At 46.6% G+C, this 15,689-nt stretch overlaps 1 protein-coding gene across 5 annotated transcripts in view; it reads right to left on the reverse strand.

The window, feature by feature from the left end:
* Positions 1 to 15,689, reverse strand: part of ARSG (arylsulfatase G) — a 163,791-nt gene that overhangs the window by 101,917 nt on the left and 46,185 nt on the right. For 3 of the 5 annotated variants that reach the window (XM_073005092.1, XM_008011996.3, XM_008011997.3), the window contains exon 2: positions 13,717 to 14,482. In XM_073005092.1, the coding sequence (XP_072861193.1) occupies positions 13,717 to 13,934 (218 nt within the window). In that variant the 5' untranslated portion in view covers positions 13,935 to 14,482. The remainder of the gene's footprint in view (positions 1 to 13,716; positions 14,483 to 15,689) is intronic. The other 2 variants (XM_037993321.2, XM_037993324.2) reach the window with 1 other exon arrangement.

Consider the following 15,689-nt stretch of genomic DNA (forward strand, 5'->3'; position numbering starts at 1 on the left):
CCTTTTTGTGTAGAGGGACAGGGTTAGGAAATGGGAACTGGAAAGTAGCTGAAGAAAACTTAGAGAACCAGCTCAGCCCGACCTCCACATTGCCTTCTGTTAAATGGGAACACGGCTGACTTATTCCTCAGAAGGTTGTCAAGTGAGATCATTGAGATCACGGATACACAGGCCCTTTGTAAGCTACAATGAAATGTGGCAGCCAATAGTGAACTTGGTGCCTTTCATCTACTCATTCATTCATTCATCCATTTATACTCTTGTTCTTTTTGTTTCTTTCCCTTTTTATTTTTTTTTTGAGATGGGGTCTTGCTATGTTGTCCAGGCTGGAGTGCAGTGACTATTTACAGGAGCAAGAATAGTGCACTGCAGCCTCAAATTCCTGGGCTCAAGCAATCCTCCTGTCTTAGCCTCCTGGGTGGCCTCCCAAGTAGCCACCACACGTCACCACATCCAGCCTCTTGTTCTTTTCCAGAAAGGATTCCTGGCAGCTGAGCTTGGTTATGGTCCTTGGCAAATTTCTCCTTTCCTTTTCACAATTTCGTATATATATGCACATTCACATTCAAGGAAGCACACACACAAGGTATATGACAATGTGACATACACATAGGCATCTATGCACCTCCTGAACCTGACATCTCTCTCCATTGCCACAATTCTGAGTCAAGCCATCCTGGAGATCCCTGCAACGTGACCCCTGCCCTTCCAGCCACCTGTGTGGGCCATCCTGGTAAGCTGGAACATCCCATCTCAAATGCAGGGGGATGACTTCAGTCATTCAGGATCCCCACAGCTTGCAGGATCATGTCCAATCCTGTAAACATGTACACGACACATGGTACCAGATGCCCAGTCCCTCCATCCAGCCTCACGCTCCCAGCCCTGCCATACTCAACTGCTAGAATGCAACACCCCCTGGAGAGCGAGGGCTTTTGGTTGTCTGGATCACAGCTGTGTTCCCAGCACCTGGGACAGCGCTCCGAGGGAGGCCCTAGCAATCAGGTCTGGGTCTTTGCTCTTGCCTTCCCTTCTGCCTACAACACTCTCCTCTCCCTTTATTTTAAGCCTCAGCATTCAAGTCTTAACAGATAATCTTTATTGATGACCTCCTGACTCTGCTCTAGAGAAATGACATTTCTCTTCCTGTAGCCCCACGGCACCATTTTTTTTTTTTTTTTTTTTTTTGAGACGGAGTCTTGCTCTGTCACCTAGGCCAGAGTGCAGCGGCGTGATCTCGGCTCACTGCAACCTCCAACTCCAGGGTTCTAGGCGATTCTCCTGCCTCAGCCTCCCGAGTAGCTGCGACTACAGGCACACACCACCACGCCCGGCTAATTTCTTCTGTATTTTAGTAGAGATGGGGTTTCACCGTGTTGCCCAGGCTGGTCTCAAACTCCTGGGCTCAGGCAATCTGCCCCCCTCGGCCTCCCAAAGTGTCAGGATTATAGGCATCAGCCACTGCACCCGGCCATGGCACTATCTTTAACAGGATTCCTCACTGCAAGTTTTATCACCTAAAGCATGAGAAGCCCAGCAAGGCGCCTTTCTCTTTCTTGACTGAGACCAATCTGTAAGTGATATGCTAGTTGTATCCCCTAAGCTGTCAATTCAGATGCATCCATCTCAGGTTATAAAAGCACGGAAGTAGGAGATATGGCAGGAGTCTCCACTCTCACAGCACACTACCCTCCTGCATTCTAAAGGCTGGTTTTCTTGTCTTTATTTGCCATCAGGCTATCGGTCCCCTAAGGGCAGAGCTGGCTAGGGTCTCCCAGCATTTATCTCATGTCCTCCTCTTGGTAGAGATTCACTGTTGAATGACTGTATTTGGGAGGCTTAAAAGAGGAACTATTAATAGCAATTGGACAGGCTACTTTGAACTTGCAGTTGGTTAAGCAGGCTGGCACCAAGGCCCCACCGGTTAATATTTCAGTTCCTTTTCTTTTCTCTAAGATTGGCTACCATCTAGGTCATTGTGTTCCTGCCTGTCCCCATCTATTAAACAGAGCCATGAGGTAAAAACCTGAAGTCCCTTTTGTTCAGCACGTACCTGGCCCCAGTTGAAAGGTGGGCATGACATGATTTTGATGTCTATTTGACCTATTTACCCAAGTGCAAAAATACAAAGTCGCCTGACCCACCACGCCGAGAGCTTACAAAGAGAAGTCAGGATGCGACCTCCCAAAGCTGGCATCTCAGAGATAATGGTGAAGGTCATACGACAAGAGGATTTCTCCCCAGTGAGGGTCCTCCCAACTCTGAATCTGAGTCACTGTCAGGGATAGAAATACAGCTGAAAAGGAATTACCTGAAAGAGGAAGGGTCCTTCTCTCTCTAATATTGGTCTTGTTTCGAATGTCCTTTCTGCCCTCGTCCCCATACTGTCCAACAGACATCAAGACCTCGTCGCAATCCCCTGCGGTGTGACTGCCGACCCGGTTTGCATCTTCCATTAGGTTACTGCCAAATCCCCAAGGCAGCAGGGTGGCTAAGAAAAAGAGGTCCGAGAGGTAACAGGGTGCATGAACTCTTGCAAAAAGCCAATTCTGAGAACACAAATCAAGCCAAGTGCTCAACTAAATTGACAGCTCCATTCATTGCTCACTGAGGCCCGTTTTAGAAACAGCCTCAAGTCCCTGGGAGCCCCTGACCTTCCTGTGGCGAATATTGATCTTTGATTCCTAGTTAAGCCACTGCCTGTAACTCCTAGCAGCAGCAGCATTGACTTGACTCCAAATTAAACCAGGGGTAGAGAAGCGGGAAAGCAGAGAAGAAACGAAATCAAGGTGCAAAGTTAACATATTGCAAATCAACGTACATAAGTAACACAATCACGGTGTGCTGTCACCTGCACCTCTGAGTCAGCCTGGCAGACAGTTCAAGCAAGTAGGAAGTATCTGGGCTCCGCTGCCTGTGACCACCTCTCTCTCACCATCACTGGGCATCCTCCTTCTCTCTCCCAAGAGACCTGTAAGTCATTAGGTGCCCAGGAGCTCAAATCCCCATTCAGAAATCCTAGGCCATTGCCTGAATCCAGCCACCTGCCAGGAGTCATATGCAAGGTGCTTCTCAGCCTGAGAATTTTCAAGAAATAGCGTCACTTGTTCATCACAGGTGAAACCAGCACTAGCTTTCCCTGGGTCTGAGATGTGCTACCAGCAAGAACCAAACTACTGTTGTATCATCAGGGTTATTTACTGAGCTCTCAGAGTTATCTTAAATATTTTCAGACTGCATGAAGAGCTAAAAAAGATGCCAACAGAATGCGTTTGTCCTCTTTTTTTTAAACCATGAGCAATTCATCCCTCTGTCCCCTATTGTAATACAAATTGCTTTTCATCTCTTTTTTTTTTTTTTTTTTTTTCCTGAGACAGAGTCTCGCTCTTGTCACCCAGGCTGGAGTGCAAAGGCACAATCTCAGCTCACTGCAACCTCCACCTCCCGGGTTCAAGAGATTCTCCTGCTTCAGCCTCCCGAGTAGCTGGGATTACAGGCACCCGCCACCATGCCTGGCTAATTTTTGTATTTTTAGTAGAGACGGGGTTTTACCACATTGGCCAGGCTGGTCTTGAACTCCTGACCTCAGGTGATCTGCCAGCCTTGGCCTCCCAAAGTGCTGGGATTACAGGTGTAAGCCGCTGTGCCTGACCAATTGCTTAAAATTTTTAAGTTTTAGTTGATTACTAAGTCCCTGACATTTTCACTTAAATTTCATTTCAATTATCTTCTGGCTATCTTATCATTTTTAAACTGGTAAGTGTCCAACAGCATAGCCCAGCTCAGATCTGCAAAGGACATTGGCAAAATGACATCCCACAAGGTCAAGGGCAAAATAGGTTGGCTGCTTAACCTACTGACACGTGCAAGGGGACCTGGGCCTTGCGGTGCATACACGAGCAATCTCTCAACAATGGGGAGACCCGAACAACAACGCCCTCTGATAAAGAGATGTCTGCTGATTCGCGGTAGCTTTGGGTTTTTCACATACAAATAAAAAAAAAAGTTCATCATTATTTTTCATGTAGCCAATCTCTAAGCTAGCAAACCCACAAACGAGATAATCTACCCACACATGGCAGACAGCTGATTGTAACAGTAAAAATGCTTCATGTCTCTCGGCCTCAGTTTCTCCCTAAGGGATATGGTGACATGAATGCTCTTTGACCTGGGCTACTCTAAATAGGCTTAAGCCTGTGGGATATTAGGCCATCATCCCTATTTTATCTCCATGTAGATGGAGTTCAGAAGTCTGAAAAGGGATACCAAAATACGAAGGCACTGAAAGATTCTGCTTTTCTTCCCCCAAAGATTCCTTTTTTCCTTTAACAAATAATGACATCATAATTGTGGTACGGATGGTGCTCTTTCTATGCACAAAATGGGCAAATCACATCTCCTGTAGCCAGGCTAAAAACAAACAAAAAATGAATAGCGTGCGCTGGCCACAAACTAAAAGGGAAATGTTACTGAGACCTTTAGGTGTTGACTTGGGGATTTGGTCTAGGAATGAGAAGAAACAAGCAGATTCTAAGTCCTACAGCTCAGCCTGGGGAAGGGTGAGAGTCTGGGAACAGACAGAGCCAGGTGCTTTTGGAACAGAAGCTGAGAAAACAGGCCTCACCCTCCAGCCAGAGGAGGGCATGATGAACAGGGGAGCAGGGCCGGTGTCATAGGGAATCATTAAGTGCTAGCACCTATCAAGCACCAGTACATGCCAGGGACCCTTTTGCTGCCTTATATGATCTTATTTCCTCCTCACAATAGTCCTGTGATGTAGGTGCTATTATTTTCCCATTGCAGAGATAAGCAAACTAAGACCCAGCCAGGTTTAGTAACTAGCCCAGCGTCCCAAAGCTAGCATGTAACAGACCCAGGCAGTCTAGTTCCAGCTCTCATGCTCGGGTTAGCCCATGTGTGCACACCTAGAAGTTTAGATCCAGGAGTCCAAGTACGTGAACAATTATTGTTTGAGCACCTACCATGTGCCAGGCATTGTTTTAGCCACTGAAGACATAAATAAGACAGATAAGGAGGCTCCTATAAGAAGATGATATTCCAGTGGGAGAGACAGGCAATAAAGAAGTAAACAAAGAAGATCATTTGAACAGTGATACAGGTCATGATACAGAACAGGAGAATGGGTAGGAGACGTGCATGGGGAAGGCAGGCAATGTTGGAGAGAATGGTCAGGAAAGGCCTCTCTGAGGAGATGGTATTTGAGTGGAGGCCAGAAGGATGAGAAGGGATCAGCAGCTTGAAGCCTGAGGAGAGACCTTGCCAATAAGGGGTAACAGCCAGTGCAAAGCCCCTGAGGCAGGGAAAAGCATATGTTCAAGGAACAGAAACAAGTGCAATGTGAGGAACATGAGAGGGTTGGAGATGAAGCTGGAGTGGGCAGGATAAGATCACAGGTGCCTGAAACTGCAGCCATCACACATCCCCAGCTGGGTGAGCCTCCGGAACGATGGTTACATCAACCATTTTGATGACTGACATCTAAATCCCATTTCTGGCCGGGTGCAGTGGCTCACGCCTGTAATCCCAGCACTTTGGGAGGCTGAGGCGGGTGGATCACCTGAGGTCGAGTTCAAGACCAGCCTAGCCAACATGGTGAAATGCTGTCTCTGCTAAAAATACAAAAATTAGCCAGTATGGTGGCACACACTTGTAGTCCCAGCTACTCGAAAGGCTAAGGCAGGAGAATCACTTGAACCCAGGAGGCAGAGGTTGCAATGAGCCAAGATCGCACCACTGTACTCCAGCCTAGGCGACAGAGCAAGACTTCGTCTCAAAATAAATAAATACATACATACATAGATACATAAATAAATAAAATACAATCCCATTTCTCAGGTTGCCTCTTATGCTTGGACAGCACAAAAATCCTTCATTAGCACCAAAGGGAGAAAAAAATGATGAGATTCCAATCTTTTTTTTTTTTTTTTTTTTGAGACAGGGTTTCACTCTGTCACCCAGGCTGGAGTGCAGTGACGCGATCATAGCTCACTGTGGCCTCAACCTCCTGGGCTCAAGCGATCCTTCCAACTCAGCCTCCAGGGTAGGTAGGACCATGCCCAGCTAATTTATTGATTTTTTTGTAGAGATGAAGTCTTGCTATATTGCCCAGGCTGCTCTCAAACTCCTGAGCTCAAGCAATCCTTCCACCTCGATCTCCCAAAGTACTGGAATTACAGGTGTGAATCACCACGCCTGGCCTCCTCCTCTTTGACAGCCATATGGCAAAGCTGGCCAAATCTTGATGGATTCTCTTTGCTAATACCCCAATTCTGCCCAGTCCTGAAAGAATAAGGCTCTAGAATGAGGAAATCTGAGTTTGAATCCTGGCTTGGCCACTCACCAACTCTGGGCATGTTACTTAACCTCAATTTCCTCATCTGAGGTATAAGAGAAAAAGTAGGGTGGTACCAAGAATTAACCAGGGTAATGCCTAGAGCCTGGCACCTTGCAAGAGCTTGGTAAGGGTGATTGTTGCAGCTGTTGTGTTGATTGAAATAAAGGTGTTGGTCCCGGCGCACAGCCAGCATAGGGATTACCAGGAATTTGTCACTGGAACTCCACCTCATCCTTCCAAGTTTTGTCTTTGGACCTTTTATCACTCAGATTAGCCAATTCACTCTGACATTACATATGGACATTTCTAGTAACAATAACAAAAATAACATAGAACCCTATCCATTGTATGCTAGGCTCTATGCTAACTGCTTACATAGATTACTTATTTTTATTTATTTTTTTTAATGAGACACTCTGTAGCCCAGGCTAGAGTACAATGGCATGATCATAGCTCATTGCAGCCTCGAACTCCTGGCAATTTTTTTTTTTGAGATGGAGTCTTGCTCTGTTGCTCAGGCTGGAGTACAATGGCGTGATGTCGGCTCACTGCAACCTCTGCCTCCTGGGTTCAAGTGATTCTCCTGCCTCAGTCTCCCGAGTAGCCGGGATTACAAGCATATGCCACCATGCCCGGCTAATTTTGTATTTTTAATAGAGTTGGGGTTTCTCCATGTTGTTCAGGCTGGTCTCGAATTCCCAACCTCAGGGGATCCGCCCACCTCGGCCTCCCAAAGTGCTGGGATTACAGGCATGAGCCACTGTGCCCAGCCCGGATTACTTAATTTAACCCTCACAACATCCTGTGAGGTAGGGGTGCTACCATTGTCCCCACTTACAGAAGAGGAAAACAAAACTCCAAGGGACGATGCAGCTTACCTAGCTCACAGCTCACAAATAGGAAGTGGCAGAGCTGGGATCTGAGCTCAAACTGTCTGGGTCCTGCCTTCTTAAGCATGACATTTAGTCTTCAATACAACAGATACTGACTGACCACCTACTACATTACAGACTGCATTAGAAGCGGAGGAAAAAGAGATATGTAGGCCAGGCACGGTGGCTCATGCTTGTCATCCCAGCACTTTGGGAGGCCAAGGAGGGTGGATCCCTTGAAGTCAGGAGTTCGAGACCAGTTTGGCCAACATGGCAAAACTCCATCTCTACTAAAAGTACAAAAACCAGCCGGGCGTGGTGGTGGGTGCCTGTAATCCCAGCTGCTCAGGAGGCTGAGGCAGGAGAATCACTTGAACCCAGGAAGCAGAGGTTGCAGTGAGCCAAGATTGCACCACTGCACTCCATCCTGGGCGACAGAGTGAAACTGTGTCTCAAAAAAAAAAAAAAAAAAAAAAAAAAAAAAAAAATTAATTCAAGATGGATTAGAGACTTAAATGTTAGACCTAATACCATAAAAATCCTAGAGGAAAACCTAGGTAGTACCATTCAGGACATAGGCATGGGCAAAGACTTCATGTCTAAAACACCAAAAGCAACGGCAGCAAAAGCCAAAATTGACAAATGGGATCTCATTAAACTAAAGAGCTTCTGCACAGCAAAAGAAACTACCATCAGAGTGAACAGGCAACCTACAGAATGGGAAAAAATTTTTGCAATCTACTCATCTGACAAAGGGCTAATATCCAGAACCTACAAAGAACTCAAACAAATTTACAAGAAAAAAACAAACAACCCCATCCAAAAGTGGGCAAAGGATATGAACAGACATTTCTCAAAAGAAGACATTCATACAGCCAACAGACACATGAAAAAATGCTCATCATCACTGGCCATCAGAGAAATGCAAATCAAAACCACAATGAGATACCATCTCACACCAGTTAGAATGGCGATCATTCAAAAGTCAGGAAACAACAGGTGCTGGAGAGGATGTGGAGAAATAGGAACACTTTTACACTGTTGGTGGGATTGTAAACTAGTTCAACCATTATGGAAAACAGTATGGTGATTCCTCAAGGATCTAGAACTAGATGTACCATATGACCCAGCCATCCCATTACTGGGTATATACCCAAAGGATTATAAATCATGCTGCTATAAAGACACATGCACACGTATGTTTACTGCAGCACTATTCACAATAGCAAAGACTTGGAATCAACCCAAATGTCCATCAGTGACAGATTGGATTAAGAAAATGTGGCACATATACACCATGGAATACTATGCAGCCATAAAAAAGGATGAGTTTGTGTCCTTTGTAGGGACATGGATGCAGCTGGAAACCATCATTCTTAGCAAACTATCACAAGAACAGAAAACCAAACACCGCATGTTCTCACTCATAGGCGGGAACTGAACAATGAGATCACTTGGACTCGGGAAGGGGAACATCACACACCGGGGCCTATCATGGGGAGGGGGGAGGGGGGAGGGATTGCATTGGGAGTTATACCTGATGTAAATGACGAGTTGATGGGTGCAGCACACCAACATGGCACAAGTATACATATGTAGCAAACCTGCACGTTGTGCACATGTACCCTACAACTTAAAGTTTAATAATAATAAATAAATTTAAAAAAAAAAAAAAGAAATCATCTTTGTGTGACATATTTATTCTTTTCACTTGTTTTTTTCTTTTTTTCAAATAAAACAGCTTTATTAGGATACAATTCACATGCTATATAATTTACCCATTTAAAAAAAAAAAAAAAAAAGATATGTAATATGGCTAATTGCACCAGACTGAATAGTGTTCCCCTCAATTTCATATAATCCAGAACCTGTGATATGACCTTATTTGGAAATAGAGTCTTTGCAGATGTCATCAAGTTAAGATGAGGTCATACTGGAGCAGGGTGGGCCTTCAATCCAATGACTGGTATTTTTATTAGAGGAGGGGAGTCTGGCCACTGGCATGACAGAACACCACGTAACAACAGAGGCAGAGATAGGAGTCCTCAAGCCCAGAATGCCAAGGATTCCAGCAGGCACCAGAATCCAGGAGAGAGGCAAGGAATGGATTCTCCGTCAGAGCCTTCAGTCATAATGGATTTTGGACTTCTGGCTTTCCGAACTGTGAAAGGACAAAGTCATGTTTTTTTGTTTTTCTTTTTGTTTTTTTGAGATGGAGTCTCGCTCTGTCACCCAGGCTGGAGTGCAGTGGCGCCATCTCGGCTCCACCTCCTGGATTCATGCCATTCTCCTGCCTCAGCCTCCCGAGTAGCTGGGATTACACGCATGTACCAATATGCCCAGATAATTTCTCGATTTTTCGTAGAGATGGGGTTTCACCTTGTTAGCCAGGATGGTCTCGATCTCCTGACCTCGTGATCCGCCCGCCTTGGCCTCCCAAAGTGCTGGGATTACAGGTGTGAGCCACCGCGCCCGGCCAGGACAAAGTAATGTTTTAAGCTGTCCAGTTTGGAATAATTTGTTCCAGCAGTCCTAGAAAATTCATTTATTCACAAACGAAAAGGAGCCAATAGAACCGGGCGTGGTGGCTTGAGCGTGCAGTCCCGGCTAGTCACCCCAGACCCTGCTGGGCATAAGAGTTTGTGTCTGAAAGTCACAGTTCCCCACTGGCCGTGAGTAGGCAGAGGGAGAAACCAGTGATGAATCAGTTCGTGGCCTCACAGGAAGCCCGGCTTTCCTGTCAACAAAGAAGAATGAAAAGCCGTCGACCTCAGGCCAGAGGGCTATCCACCTGGCCACTGTCACGAGGCTCAGATGGAAAGAAACACTTTCATAAGGGGGTGGGGAGAAGGAGAGCCCAACGAACCACATTTGGCATCTGACCCCTGAGTCGCCCTTTCTGATCAGAATGAGAGTGTGACAGTAGAGACAGCACATGAGAAAAAAAAAAAAAATGGTGAGCTTCGAACATCTCAGCTTAAATAATGGAACTAGTATTTCCTCACTAACCCGCTAGACACTGAAAGCAGAAGTTCCTAAGCATTTGGCAACCCAGGCCCTTTTGAGAATCTGGTAAATGCTAATGGATGGATGAACTCTCTCCCCAGAAAAATATTCCTACATGCAAAATTTGGGGTGACATTCCAGGGCATCTTGAGCTCCTAGAGCCCATTTATGGACAAACAAATGTTAACTGTCCACTACGTACCAGGTACTGTGCTACATGCTAGGAATATAAGCGGGAAAGAATAAATGAGGCATTTTTCTTCCTGAAGTCCAGAGCTAGGAGGGAGGTGTGTAAGTTTTCTGTGGCTGCCATAACAAATTACCACAAGCTATGTGGCTTAAAACAACAGTACAGGCCAGACATGATGGCCCAGACCCGTAATCCCAGCACTTTGGGAGGCCAAGGCGAGTGGATCACTTGAGGTCAGGGGTTCGAGACTAGCCTGGCCAACATGGTGAAACCCCATCTCTACAAAAATACAAAAATTAGCCAGGCATGGTGGCAGATGCCTGTAATCCCAGCTACTCGGGAGGCTGAGGCTAGAGAATCGGTTGAACCTGGGAGATGGAGGTTACAGAGAGCCAAGATCGTACCACTGCACTCCAACCTGAGCAACAGACCTAGACTCTGTCTTTAAAAATATATATATATATACAGTATAGGAGGCTAAAAGTCTGAAATGAAGATGTCAGCTGGGCTGGTACCTTCTGGAGGCTCTGAGGGAGAATCTATTCCGTGTCTGTCTCCTGGGTCTGGTGGTTGCCGGCGGTCACTGGTGTTCCTGGCTTGTAGAGGCATGCCTCCAATCTCTGCCTCCATCTTCACGTCACCATCTCTCTGTGTGTCTCTGTGTCTTCTCCTCTTCTTACAAGGAAATGTCACTGGATTTAGGACCCACCCTAAATCAATTCTGAGATCATCGAGAGCCTTAACTCATAACATTTGCAAAGACCCTATTTCCAAATAAGGTCACATTCTGAGGCTCTGGATGGACATGAATTTAGGGGGCATGCTATTCAACCCAACGTAGTGGTCAGATGATTGAACAGCCACCATGGAAAGCAGCGAGGACCATCACAGAACACCCAAGGCATCCACGAACGCTTTTCTGAGGCCCTCGTGTACAACTGAGACCTACGTAGTGACTAGAAACTAATTAAACAGAGGAAGTGGAGAGTGCACCAGGATGAACCCATCACACCGATGAGGGGAGGGCTCACCCAAAGACCACTCAAGAGAGAGGGGGAGGTGAAGAAACCAGTTTGGGGTTTTGTTGGTTTTGTTTGCTTGTTTTGAGGCAGAGTCTCACTCTGTTGCCCAGGCTGGAGTGCAGCAGTGCAATCTCAGCTCACTGCAACCTCCACCTCTCCCAGGTTCAAGCGATTCTCCTGTGCGCCACCACATCCGGTTAATTTTTGTATTTTCAGTAGAGATGGGGTTTCACTATGTTGGCCAGGCTGGTCTTGAACTCTTGTCCTCAAGTGATGTGCCCACTTTGGCCTCCCAAAGTGTTGGGATTACAGGCGTGAGCCACTGCACCCAGCCAAACACCAGTGGTATGGGGTTTGAGTTTTATCCTTAGGGCTAAAAATGTCTTTGAAGGACTGGAAGAAGAAGAGTGTTTTTACAAAGTTCACCTTGCTGGAGGTGAGGAAGAATTGGAGTGGGTGAGAACAGATGCAGAAACCGCCACCCACCAAGGACGCATATCTCAGGAAAAGCATCAAGCTCTAGGATGCAAGTGGCCAAAATTCTGTGGAGATGCCCTATGCGTCATCCTAAGTGGTGAGCTGAAATGATTCCCCCCGAACCACATGGAGGAGTTTCACCCAATGCAGACAGGATCCGAGCTGGACAATCAGACCAACGTTAGCCCAAGAAGAAAATCCTGAAGCCTGAAAGCTCTAACGCTTGTTCTCCATCTAAGTGGGAAAAGGAGCTGGGTGTTTTAACAAAAATCTGCAATAGCTGTTTCCTAAACACTTCGACGCATCAGATGCATAGGCTCCTCTTTTGTGGTCCCTTAGAATTCAGTGTGCCTTAAACATAAGCCATGCCTCTCATAAATAAGTGAGTCACGTCTCCCACGCCTCACACACTCTCCGCTGCTCTTCAAAGGCCATCTCCTCCCTTGAAACCCCAGGTTGGGTTCCACACCCTCGCCTCTGTTCTCCAAAACCTCTGGATGTTGGGGCTGGGTGCGGTGGCTCATGCCGGTAATCCCAGCATTTTGGGAGGCCAAGGTGGGCAGATCACCTGAGGTTAGGAGTTCAAGACCAGACTAACTAACATGGAGAAACCCCATCTCTACTAAAAATACAAAATTAGCTGGGCATGGTGGCAGGCACCTGTGATCCCAGCTACTTGGAAGGCTGAGGCAGGAGAATCGCTTGAACCCAGGAGGTGGAGGTTGTGGTGAGCCGAGATCGTGCCACTGCACTCCAGCCTGGGCAACAAGAGTGAAACTCTGTCTCAACAACAACAACAACAACAACAACAACAACAACAAATCTGGATGTGGGCTCAGAAGCTATCTGCTTATAATTCTTATTTCTCTTACTTCCCTTTCTTTACTTTTTTTTTTTTTTTGAGACAGTCTTGCTCTTGTTGCCCAAGCTGGAGTACAGTGGTGCGATCTCAGCTCACTGCAACCTCCGCCTCCTGGGTTCAAGTGATTCTCCTGCCTCAGCCTCCCGAGTAGCTGGGATCACAGGTGCCTGCCACCATGCCCAGCTAATTTTTGTATTTTTAGTAGAGACGGAGTTTCACTATGTTGGCCAGGCTAGCCTCCAACTCTTGACCTCAGGAGATTCGCCCACCTCGGCCTCCCAAAGTGCTGGGATTACAGGCGTGAGCCACTGCGCCCGGCCTATTTACTTATTTTTTAAGAGACAGAGTCTCACTCTGTCACCCACACTGGAGTGCAGTGGCACGATCATAGCTCACTGCAGCCTTGAACTCCTGGGATCCAGTGATCCTCCCACTTCAGCCTCCCAAGTAGCTAGGATCACAGGAGTGTGCCACCACTGCTGGCTAACTTGCTTTTATTTTTTGTAGGAGTGGGATCTCGCCAGGTTGCCCAAGCTGGTCCCAAAATCATGGGCTCAGGTGAACCTCCTGCCTGAGCCTCCCCAAGCATTGGGATTACAGCCATGAGCCACTGCATCCAGCCGCTTACTTTCCTTTTAACCTGTCTCCTCTACCAGACAATGAATAACTTGAGGGCAAAAATGTTTTCTCTTGTTCACCTCTGTATTCCTAGCGCCTAACACATAATAAATGTTATTAGATAGATGGATGGGTGCTAGACGGCGGGATTTCTTCATGATGCTATGCTAGCTTCAAACCAAATTAATTGATAGATTAATTAAATCAGCACGGGTCCATCAATGACTCTTTAAGTGCTTTGCACGGCCCCTTCCCTTCTCAAGAATGGGAGAAAGACATCCAAAGACAGGTTGGCCTGGTATCTCAAGACTCACCTCATTCCCTCTGAAGCCATCTTATCAAGGTTGGCAGTGTCCTTTGTTTCTGCCCAGTTTGCTCCCAGGTCACCCCACCCCATGTCATCGGCCAAAATAATCACAAAGTTTGGCTTCCGGCCTCTTGTTTTCCCACTGATGCAAAAATCCACAAGAGGATAAAGAAATCCTGAGAAACTCACTCCCGCCAACAAAACCTTTAGAAAAAGCCAGCCCATGGTGGTTAGGGCAGGATTCCGATTGTCTGGAGCGACAGCAGCCACCAGTAGAGACTTTTCTGAGAGCTTCCTTTCTGCTGACTTTCAAAGCAGGAAGTCTCTGGGGAGCAGGGGTGGCGTTTGCAAGAAGATGCTGGTGGCAGCGGTGATGGCGGTGATAACGGCTATAGGAGTGTTGGGGGCGATAGAAATGAGGCCCCCATCTGGAATCCTAATTCAAAAGAATCAGGAAATGTGCAATGCCTAACTTGGCTTGATCTTCTATGGTCAGTGTTTCCTCACTGCAGCTCAGTAAAATGACTGATTGTGTTCAATAATTTGACATCAATGTCAATAACTGCTCTTTGGCTACTAAGAAAGTGACCCTTCTGTATCTCAGGGCTGTAGAGCCACAGCACAGGCCTTACATCTGTCTGGGACTCCATCTGGTGACTACAGGATGAGTTCTCACATCTGCAGAACACCTGGATGTTCTAGAAGCCACAGTCAGCGCCGAATAAGTTTCTGAGTTCCAGATGGTTGAGGGCTTCATGTTTCTGTAAGGTTTCCTGAAAGAACAAAAATTGACAAGAAAACAGAGTTAAAACTGCCAGTGCAGCTGTGTTTTACTCAGTAGCTTAGGAAATAATCACTTTTCCATGCCAACAGATGTTTTTATTCAGATATTTAACTGATTCATCTGTTTCTCCACCTGAAAAATAGGGATGATAATAATACTCGCAATAGACCTGTAGTGACAGGGTTGGAAGTAACATTAGAGATGATGTCTGCCAGCCCACTCACTGTATAGATGAGGATATTGAGGCCCAGTGTTCTGGGTGGGACCAGGACCAGCCCCCAATGCTGCTAAATCCCAGTGTGCCACTGACAATTCTAGAAGGAGAGGTGAGACCCTTATTACCAAGACATGGTTATTTGTAACAGTTATGCTATAACCTAATGTTTCTACATTTAAAAAAAAAAAAAAAATTGCAGATAGGGTCTTGCTACGTTGCCTAGGCCAGTCTTGAACTCCTGGCTCCAGTGATCCTCTTGCCTCAACCTCCCACATAGCTGGGATTATAGGCATGTGCCACCATGCCCAGCTAAAATTCTTTTTTTTTGAGACTGAGTCTCACTCTATCACCCAGGCTGGAGTGCAATGGCACAATCTTGGCTCACTGAAACCTCTGCCTCCCGGGTTCAAGAAATTCTCGCCGGGAGTGGTGGTTCACACCTGTAATCTCAGCACTTTGGGAGGCCAAGGTGGGCGGCTCACCTAAGGTTGGGAGTTCGAGACCAGTCTGACCAACATGGAGAAACTCCAGCTTTACTAAACATGTAAAATGAGCTGGGTGTGGTGGCGCATGCCTGTAATCCCAGCTACTCGGGAGGCTGAGGCATGAGAATTGCTTGAATCCAGGAGGTGGAGATTGTGGTGAGCCGAGATCGCACCACTGAACTCCAGCCTGGGCAACAAGAACAAAACTCCATCTCAAAAAAAACAAAAAAAGGAAAAAAGAAATTCTCATGCCTCAGCCTCCCAGTAGCTAGGATTACAGGTGCCCACCAACACACCCCGGCACATTTTTGTATTTTTGGTAGAGATGGGGTTTCATCATGTTGGCCAGGCTGGTCTCAAACTCCTGACCTCAAGGGATCTGCCCGCCTTGGACCCCTTAAGTGCTGGGATGACAGGCGTGAGCCACCACACCCAGGCCCAGCTAAAATTCTTAACAGAAGTTAATCTGGCGGAAAAGGAAATGGTTTTAAAAA

Source organism: Chlorocebus sabaeus, chromosome 16 (genome assembly GCF_047675955.1).
Source record: "Chlorocebus sabaeus isolate Y175 chromosome 16, mChlSab1.0.hap1, whole genome shotgun sequence".
Lineage (NCBI taxonomy): Eukaryota > Metazoa > Chordata > Mammalia > Primates > Cercopithecidae > Chlorocebus > Chlorocebus sabaeus.